The 10,714-nt window shown below is 32.9% G+C and overlaps 1 protein-coding gene across 1 annotated transcript; it reads right to left on the bottom strand.

Annotated features, from left to right (window-relative positions):
• Window positions 1-363: 363 nt before the first annotated feature.
• On the bottom strand, window positions 364-10,386 carry LOC137396756 (ryncolin-1-like). Its single transcript, XM_068083066.1, has 5 exons — window positions 10,158-10,386; window positions 9,269-9,487; window positions 6,487-6,623; window positions 3,001-3,127; window positions 364-491 (listed from the first exon to the last, which is right to left on the bottom strand). Exons 1-5 carry the CDS (start codon window positions 10,384-10,386, stop codon window positions 364-366), a joined length of 840 nt encoding a protein of 279 aa, XP_067939167.1.
• Window positions 10,387-10,714: the final 328 nt, after the last annotated feature.

Genomic DNA, 10,714 nt, shown 5'->3' on the forward strand with positions numbered 1-10,714 from the left:
ATGAATTTAAATTTGACAAAAAAGTATCAGCTCTCTAATAAACTTGTGAATATTTTAATAAGTTGATTGATGGTCCTCTACCCAGAATGCATGGTGTTTGGACAGCAGCCATATTTTACTGAACAAATACATCTTTACCTACAATAATGAGAGCAGATGTGTTTGTTATGTTATATATTCAATTTTAGACAAAATCGTATAAAGGTTATAGGAGTGTTTATGGTGACATCATCAGACAACCAACGTGTATTATGATTATAAATATAATATACTGGAGTTTCAACAGAGTCATGCTTGTGCATCATAAAGTCAGTAGAGTTTAGTAACTAGTTAGTTGTGCCTATTGACTAGAGTTAATACAACTTAATCTCTACTGACTCTCATCACTGTCTCTTTCAGCTGGTATAAGGGATGCCAGAAGATTCCAGAACTGTCAGTTTTGTCATAGCTACCATTGAGGTTAGACCCACAATTCTTGTACCACCAGGCACCTGCAATATACACAATTATCTAAGTTTACAACCCAAACAAATGCTCTCATCTGTCTATGCTATATATAATATGTAGCCTGTGTTCCTGGCTGCTAGCTTCATAATAACATCGTGTTAAGTTCCAGTAAATATTTCATTATTAGCTATTTTCTTTATATGTTTATGCAGTTAAGTATTTAGGTGAGACAGAAAGCCATTTTAAAATATAACTTTCCCAAGTTATAAATATCAACAGCCGGTACCTGCTCACTAGAATGTCTTTTATAGCAGGTAACTTATATAAGAATCTGGTTTAAAGTATTCATAGTTTAAAGTTTAAGGTTAAAGTTCATATGATGATTTAAAGTATACTGGTTTAAACTCATACAATCTCTCAAAACTGCAGTCAGACACCAACTGTCCGATCTAGCTGACCAGCTGTCATCATACAATATCATAGTACAGATAGAAAAGGATTTTGACTAGAAACATATAAATTAAATACCACTTTTAAGTAGCTGATACAATTTAAAAATATTAGTAACATAATTATTACTAAAACATTAAAAAGTGGACAATGAAGATAATAATCATTGAGATAGATCAACTTCCATCACTCTTTTGTGTCTATAGGAGTTACGATCTCCTAGCAATTTCATTGTAAAGGTTAACAAGGTGAGACATACTGAACAATGATAATTAAGAATTTATGGATTATTGCTGGGAATTTATTGCAACAATAATTTACTAGTATCTTTAAATGTAATTTGTTTTCTTTATTTGATTATGTGCGTTACAGTTTTTACAAACCATGTTATACTGTAAAACTCGATGAGTCAAATGATAATATAACCCCTGTAACGAAAGCTATATTAAAACAATTTCTCTTATTTGAATATAAACTCAAACCGTGTCATACAACCTTAATACATATTTCGAGTGAAATCATATGTCAAAGTGCTTGTATCTCAAGGCAATATTTTCTATAAAAAGTAACTAAATAAAAATTAATCCGTTTGCATACTAAGGAACAAACACCTAAAACAGGACAAAATGATGAAAAAATACCTTTTTAAATGTCGTAATTAACTATTTATGCTCACAAAATTATAATAACCTATTTAGTGGTTATGATTTGCAATAAAATGTAACATTACTGAGTACAGTACTGTATGGAGTGTTTACCTTTGAGACAAATGTAATGGCTAACAGCGAAGTGAAAGAAACTTGAAAATTTGTTTTTCAATAAACTAGACTAACGTGACACTGCATAACATAACTGGAACTTTAAATTTCATATAAATAAATTTAAATTTAAAGTTTCCGTTATGTTACGTGCTGCATCATGCTAGTCTAGTGTATCAAACACAAAGCTGTCAAGTCTCTCTCACTTGGCCGTTAACCAATGTAAATGAATTTAGTCAAACACTTGAAGCTGAGTTTTATTCTTTTAATAAACTTTAATTTTGTCATCGTCCTAATTTTTTTATTACCAGCTTCTGGTTCGGTGACTTTTTTGAGCTCTCACTGTAACTATTAGCCAACCTTCAGTAGATAAGCCATACTGTTCTCAAACACAAAGTAACAATTACCTATTTAGTGGTTATGATTTGCAATAAAATGTAACATTACTGAGTACAGTACTGTTTGGAGTGTTTAACTTTGAGACAGATTTAATGGCTAACAGCAAAGTGAAAGAAACTCGAAAGTTTGTTTTTCAATAAGCTAGACTAGCGTGACGCTGCGTAACGTAACTGTAACTTTAAATTTCATATAAATGAATTTAAATTTAAAGTTTCCGCTATGTTACGTGCTGCATCATGCTAGTCTAGTGTATCAAACACAAAGCTGTAAAGTCTCTTTCACTTGGCCGTTAACCAATGTAAATGAATTTAGTCAAACACTTAAAGCTAAGTTTTATTCTTCTAATAAACTTTAATTTTGTCATCGTCCTAATTTTTTGTTTACCAGCTTCTGGCTCGGCGAATTTTTTGAGCTCTCACTGTAACTAGTAGCCAACCGATTGTACTTTTTTCACTAAATCAACAAGGAAATTTGGGTGATGCTGTTCTCGAACACAGCCTGTCGCATACTTGGCCATTGATGACCATTGACAATCTGTTGTAAGTTCATATCTTAAAGGTTTCTTATATCTCAAAGTAGTCACTGACTCAAAATTTTGCTTATATCTCCATTTGCTTGTATCTTGGGCACTCGTTTGTTGAGGTATGATTGTACTACATTCGCTTAGCCTGCATTCCTAGCTGCTAAATTTATAGCAACGATATGCAGTTTACTAGTAATAAATTAAATATTCACTAGCTATCTTATGCTATCACCTAGTACATACACTCCATGATAGACACTCTAACTAGTTCTGTTATAATATTAAGTCTTGTAGAGTTAATAGTGTTTATATAGTATAAAATAACTAGTTACCAGGTAATAGTAGTATTAGGATACATTTAAATATAATTATGTTTCTATGGGCTGTGAAAAGATGGACAGCTACATACAAGTTTATACTTACCATGCCAGTATGTTGCACAGTTGACACGCGCTTCATCATGGTCTCTGTCCTTTGTAGAGAAGGACATACCATTGGAGTAGGAGAGACCGTTCTCATTAAGACTCCCACTATATGCTGCACTGCTAACCTGTTGGTAAGATACATAAACACATAATATAATACAGATTAATATAGTGGAGAATGACAAATCTACAATAAATAATTTATTAATTAGCATGAACAGTACATTCAAAGAAATAATAACTTTGAGTGTTAGAACTTTATTATTTACCAAAAATTTGAATTTTATTAAAAAAAACGCTTTGTTATATTTTAAAGATCAAGTTTTATAAAAAACAAAATTTTTAATAACTTTTTTAATTTCTTAGAGAATGAATTTTTAAACTCCACAGCAGGAAAAATCCGTATATTATGCAATATATTATTTTGATAATTGTTATGGAAGTGCAAACGCACCTTTGTGTATCTTACATTGAAACCCATTATGTGCTCTATATTAAAACTAACTGTGCACTATGTATTAACTGGGTTTAAATGATTCGAACAGATCGGAGCATTTTTGCTCTGAATCCTAGAAACAATCAAGTTCAAATGAAGTTGACGCCATTTTTATTAGTAAAATTGGTGTAAAGGCATTTGCATTGAACCTACTATTTAAAATCACAGAAACTCTCACAGCGGATGGATTTGAATTGATAACAATTGATAATACAAAATTAGGCTTATCAATTGTTCAATTAAGCTTTCCCGGTGGAAGTAAAAAAATCGGTGCATTTCATTACACTATCATGTGGGTCTATTATAGATACTATTGCTAAGGATACGTTGCTCATACAACAATGATGAGATAAATACATTTTTATTTTTTATTATGTTATTCATTAAACAAATGATCTGCTGCTTTTACTGACTCCCACTGCACTGTTCCTAGGCTTAACGCTTCAAGTATTTTAACAAGTTCTATTTCGAAGAGTACATAGCTAGTCTCGGAAAATTAATAAGTCTTAATAAATGTATCGCATGTAGTACATTCCACTGCTGTTTTGTAGTGTAGAGGGCTACTCATATTATCAATAATAAAAACATTCTGATCAGATATCTTGGCTGAGTTAGTACAACAAGTGTATGAAGTATTAATGGAAAAGTGACCCAGACCCAAAAGTGAGTATATCTTAACGATTTCTGTTGTGAAGAGTACATAGCTATTCTTGGAAAATTGATAAAGTGCAGCTTTGAATCATGAAAACGGTATAGTGCAAATTGGTCAGCAGAGGTCAACTCCGAATCTACATATTCTATGCATGGAAATCCAGTGATTAAAACCCTTTGTTACTTATGCATACAAATCTATTAAATTTTGCACATTAGATGAGTATGAATCGAAGCTTTACAAGCAGCTATATTTTTTCAATTAAAAATCAGTTTTTATAGTTATAACACTTTTAATGAAAATACTAACTGAATGAAAGTATGCTACAAACCAAATTTCTAACTTTCTGTTTAGTGAGAGGTGTAAGTTTCAATGTACATCAGATATAGTGAGTTAGAATATTCTTTTTATGATATTTTATCAAGCAAAGGTGGCATGGAAATATTGCATTTATTTAAAAGTGCACTTTGATGTTGGTTTTGACACGACCATAGTTTTTCAATAGAGTTATACTTTTAAAGTATGCGTGTCACGTCATATGGTTAAATATATACCAGAAATATTCTAAAGCTAACTATGACCCAAATTAAAAGAGAAAAGTTGTAATTGGTTGAGGAAAGATAACTCCTACAGTATATATATTTGTAAAAACTGGTTAGTTCACATAATAATTACGATGTGTTATAAGCATTGTTTAGAGAGGTAAGAAGTGATATCAACTTGAGGGAATATGTACACTCATGTTTCTTTGTTGAGTGTGTAATTATTATTATTATTATTAAATGTTAATTTAATATTATTATGATTATTATTAATATATTATATTAATTTTCATCATGAATTTTATCAGCTATTTTTTCCTTAGTTTAGGTTTTGAAGTTTTTGTTTTAGTTATTAATAGCTTTGTGAATATAAAATACAGATAAATTACTCAATGTGAAGCAGAGGTAACACTCACTGGGTAGTTCCATTTATATACATATAATTATTGGTAGACCAATAACATTAAGATGACTGATAATCATAGCAGGTATGTTTATGTGTAAGAGACAATTTATAGGGCAGTTTATTTGTGAAAAACACATTCCTTCGTAGTGTTCAAAATCATATTGATGTTTTTTCTTCAGAATAACTACTTAAAGGTTGACTTGCAAAACAATTCACATTACATTTATTTGGTATCAAAAGATTCACAATGTCTTACTCTGTTGTGTTGTAAGTGTAAAATATGTGGGGATGTGATTACAAGCCTTTAAAAGCTCCAAAACGAACAGTTAATCACTGCCATCACGAGACCCCCATAGATTAGAATCTCTTTCCAAAACGGCTCAAATTGGACATAGTTGTACAAAATGGCTTCTGTTTAAATTTTCACGCAACTTCAATCGTCGAAATATTTTCAAAAATATACTTCACGCATTCAATGAAACCATGTCTATTGTTCTCACACGTCAAATTCATCATCATTGTAATGATGTAATTTTGAGCACTGATATCCCATAACCTACAGTAAAAATTTGTTTAATTTTTTTAACTTAGCTCGAAAGACGTATATCAACTTCTGATAAACATAACAAGCCTGTTGATCACCTGTGATAGTCGAAAAATACAGCAAAATTGTTGGCGCGGTTTGGCAAGGCGTATGCGTCACATGATCAGATTACGACTGGGCAATCAGACCAAGCCGAAACAAAACAGTAAAGTAGTGAGCATCTATATTTGATACGGGCTTTTGGTAGAATCCGAGGTGTTTGTCATAAACTAGCGCTACGAGACGTTTTATATAGAGCCTTTTATTGATTTTTCAATTTACGTGAGAACATCACGTGACAAAACAATAATCAAATGTAATGACTACATCAGATAAATAAACTGATTTCAATCTACGGTGGTTTCATGATGGCTGCGATTAACTGTTCATTTTGCAGCTTTTAAGAGCTAGTAATCACATTTCCACATTTTCTGCACCTACAACACAGCAGAGTAAGACATGCTGAATCTTTTGATACCAAATATCTGTAATGTGAATTTTGTAGCAAGTCAACCTTTAACATTTTCTTTTCAGAGTAACTTTGTCATTTTAATCATATTTAGCTGGAGAAGATCTCGGAGCGATATGATTCTTACCAACTGTGAATTACATGTAACTGTCATCATATCAACTCGGCAACAATTCCACCTCTTTTTACCAACTTCATATACAATGTTTCTATTCATCAACTTTTATCTTTACATTCAATCCACATTTCCCTATTTAATCACGCTTAATTTGTAGTTGTCTCCCTCACTACTAGCATACATTCACTTCATTTAGTTCTTATGCTCTACATACTCACACTTAGCTTGTAATTGTCTCCCTCACTCCCAATTATAAAGCTAGACCAGGTTCCAGACAGTATAGTCCCATTGGCGGCTTTCACAAGAATGTTCAGCTTCCTATTAGTCTGAGTTAAAGCATGGATCTTATCCAGTCCTAAAATATGAAATATACAAACATAAAATTGGTACATACAATAATAATATCCATTTAGAAGCATATATTCTATAATACATAATAAAAGAACACATCTGGCATTTTAGGTCATAGATGTCAGTTAGTTATCTTTCTTAGTGAAACTTTGATTACTAATATATGTTATTAGGAGTTGAATAAAAACAGACTCTAGTTTTAAAATGTACTTAGACACCAAGTAAAATAGGAAAGTGATCTTCAGCTTGTTTTATTACTGAATTTATCAGCCAAGTAACTAAATTAAACGTTGAATAGATTTGCTTATACTATAATTGTTGAAGTTACGGCAAGTAAACCAAAAATTATAAAACTTTTATATATTATGTAATCAAAGCAGCGAGGAACAATAGTAATGTTATTTTATATATTGATCTCTTTGATGGGTTTACTAATTAAACCATAGACTTCTTAAAGAAAGGGCTGCACACTGTGCCGGTCAGGATTTGGAACTTGGGTGCTAGACTTAATTGGTGTATCTCTAAAAACGATTCTAGACGGCCTAGAGAGGTGATTCTGGTGTCATAATGGGGGTTTCTAAGGATAGCAGACTTAATTATGCTAAAGTAAATGTACTAGAAGGTTATCTAGAAATTAAATAAATCAAGTTCCAAGGACAAATAACATAATTTGGCTGAAAATTAGTCTAAATTGGCCTCAGCATGGGTTAAAAGAGTGATTTTAGTGTGTATTGATGGACTAAAATCACTTCTAGATAAAATAAACAGCATCAATGCAATGAACATTATTACCACTATGCCTATTTTAGTAACTTACATGCAAAGGTTTATCAAAATGGTTATACTAGTAACAATAAGTACTTAATTTGACAACTTTTCTTCTCTTCTCAAGTACTCAAGTTGCTTTTTTTGTCACTTTTATCAAGCACAAATGACTTTGAGAAAATATTAGATAATGTCACACATGCTCCATGAATTATTGCCATAGGTCTATGATTAAGTGATATTGCTCGGCTAAGGTAAACACAGTAGCAGTGAAGGTTACAGTCAATGAATAATCTATGAGCAGCATGAACAAAGTAAACAGTGGACATTTTTGGTACAGTCAACCCATCCCTGTTCAAGTTAGTAATAAAATCAGAATCTGTGAGGTCTTCAGCTGTCTCTGGTTCTACAAAATCATCTGTCCCACGGAATTTGTGCTCTGCAAACCCTGCTAAGAAAATGATTTTGTGTTTTGATGTCTAATCAGAGTTTATCAGTTCCTCAGTGTCAGTAATGGTAATATCATATTGCTCATTATCAATGGAAGTGTTGTTGATGCAAGACATAGCTTGTGATGGGGTTGATGATATGAACTCATACTTAAGCGGTTAGTGTAGATTCTTAGTCTTGGCACTTGCCTTAATGCCTACCCTGTCAATAAAAGAAATTACCCCACTGTGTTTTCGAGCCTGACCAAAGAGCTTTTCAAGAGTTTCATCAGAAAATATTGCAGGTAAGACATAGCTGTAGCTATGTTCATTCATAAGAAACTCTGCAGCCTCAATGATTGTTTTCGTTGATATCACAAAAGCATTTAGGGTTTACTTGGTAAGTTTTTCATTTCGACCTCGACCACCTTACCAGGCACTGGTAGATATGACTTCACACGTTTCCTACAATTCTGTGACAGCTGAAGACCATTGATAATCATCAATATGATCTTACCATTACTGACACTGAGGAACTGACAAACTCTGATGAGACATCAAAACACTAAACCATTTTCTCAGCAGGGTTTTTAGAGCACAAATTTTGTGGGACAGCAGGTTTTGTAGAACCAGATATAGCTGAATACCTCGCAAAATCTGATTTTACCACCAACTTGAAAAGGGGTAGCTTGACTGTACCAAAAATGTCCACTGCTTATTTCGTTCATGCTGCTCATATATTATTCATTGACTGTAACATTCACCGCTGCTGTGTTTACCTTAGCCAAGCAATATCACTTAATCATAGACCTATGGCAATAATTCATGGAGCATGTGTGACATTGTCTAATATTTTCTTAATGTCATTTGTATTTGATAAAAGTGACAAAGAGAAGCAACTTGAGTACTTGAGAAGAGAAGAAAAGTTGTCAAATTAAGTACTTATTGTTACTAGTATAACCATTTTGATAAACCTTTGCATGTAAGTTACTAAAATAGGCATAGTAGTAGTAATGTTCATTGCATCAATATTATTTATCTTATCTAGAAGTGATTTTAGCCCGTCAAAACACACTAAAATCACTCTTTTAACTCACGCTGAGGCCAATTAAGACTAATTTTCAGCCAAATTATGCTATTTGTCCTTGAAATTTGACCTATTTAATTTTTAGATAACTTTCTAGTACATTTACTTTAGCATAATTAAATCTGCTGTCCTTAGAAACCCCCATTTTGACAATGGAATCACCTATCTAGGCCGTCTAGAACCAATTTTAGAGATACATCTAGTTTAAATCTAGCACCCAAGTTACACATCCCGAGCCTGACAATGGGCCGTCTTTTCTTTAAAGAGTATATGATTTAAACACTTCACGCTGAACAATCTGACAAAATATTTAAGAGAAAATATCGGGTAATAATATTCTTAAAAAGAAACTAATTCCAGTAATCTTACCAAGCCAGTACTCTTTAGTTACAGTGCCAAATCCCTTTTTGTAGTGTGACCAGTCTTGGTAAAAATCAATGCTGCCGTCGAAACGCTTCTGGAAGACAGTCCATCCATGACCATCAAGAAAATCACACCAAACATCAAATGGCTCAAAGTTGCTGGAGGATGGATCTATTAGGTAGACTCCGGGAGTAGTTGATCCACGTTCATAATGCTCCTGACAATCTATTATAGTATTAAGCAAATTTATTGAAAAACAATCTTATTTGTTTTGTTTAGTGAAGACCTAAATAGTAATTAATCACAGAGTAACACAGTCCAATTGTAATTAGATAAAGAGACAGCTGGTTTAAGGAAAGAAGAGATTACCTTTGCCTACAGACACGGTCGTTGTTGTTGATGCTTGTTTGGTAGCTGCTGACGTCGATGTGGCTTCTGTAAACAAAAAAGATTAAAGCTACTTTGGTTATAAAAGTTGTTTAGGCACAGCTTTGAATACGCCATTTTTTTGGAAGACAGTCCATCCATGACCTTCAAGAAAATCACACCAAACAGGAAATAGTTTCAAGTTGCTGGAGGGTGGATCTATTAGGTAGACTCCAGAAGTAGTTGCTCCATGTTTATAATGCTCCTGACATTCTATTAAAGTATTAAGCAAATTTATAGAAAAAAAAGCATATTTGTTTGACTAGCAAAGACATAAATAGTAATTAATCACAGGAAAACATAGTAAAATGTAATTCGATAAAGAGACACGGCTGAGTGCAATGAAAAAATAGATTACCTTTGCTTAAAGGCACTGTTGTTGTTGTTGTTGTTGTTGTTGTTGTTGTTGTTGTTGCTGCTTGTTTGGTAGAGACTGAACGACATGACATCAGAACTTTCAGTACCTTACTGTAAGCGATTTTTGCCGCTTCCAAATGCAGAGATGTGAAGCCGTCATGGTAGAGTTCACGTTTAAATCTTATGAGGTCTGGGCATTCAGTTTTCAGTATTTGATGTATAGCTTTGATTTGATGTTGATAAAAGAATAAGTCTTCCTCAATTGTGTCGGGTTCAGGAACGTTAGATTGTGCAGCTGATATTAGCAGAGTGAGCAGTGCGAGTTGTAGAAGAGCAGCCATTGTAGCGTAGCGTGGCTACTAATAATCCTGCAAGCCCACTTTATCCATTTATATATCAAGAAGCATAGGAGAAAACTAAGCCAGTGCCTAGCTCCGCCTACACTTTGGTTCAGGCTCCATAAAGCCTTTGCATAAGATTAGAATATCTGCATGACACCACTATATTCTCATACTATCATAGTTTAAAAACCTGGAAAATAAAAATATTCTATGATTAATTTGTTGAAACCCAACCCTTTGGAGTATTGGTTCAGTACTCTTTCTCTTGAGTTAAAATCTTTTATAAAAGTTTGATATTTTTACACCAATAATACTTTTGTCACTATGA

Source organism: Watersipora subatra, chromosome 5, assembly GCF_963576615.1.
Source record: "Watersipora subatra chromosome 5, tzWatSuba1.1, whole genome shotgun sequence".
Taxonomy (NCBI): Eukaryota; Metazoa; Bryozoa; class Gymnolaemata; order Cheilostomatida; family Watersiporidae; genus Watersipora; species Watersipora subatra.

What these genes read in the sequence shown, in the direction of transcription:
- LOC137396756 (XM_068083066.1), bottom strand. Translation starts at nt 10,386, where the DNA reads ATGGCTGCTCTTCTACAACTCGCACTGCTCACTCTGCTAATATCAGCT. An exon ending in AACTAAAGAGTACTGGCTTG is followed by an intron (nt 6,624 to 9,268) that starts GTAAGATTACTG and finishes TTCATATTTTAG; the next exon opens with GACTGGATAAGATCCATGCT. An exon ending in GAGACAATTACAAGCTAAGT is followed by an intron (nt 3,128 to 6,486) that starts GTGAGTATGTAG and finishes TCTTACCAACAG; the next exon opens with GTTAGCAGTGCAGCATATAG.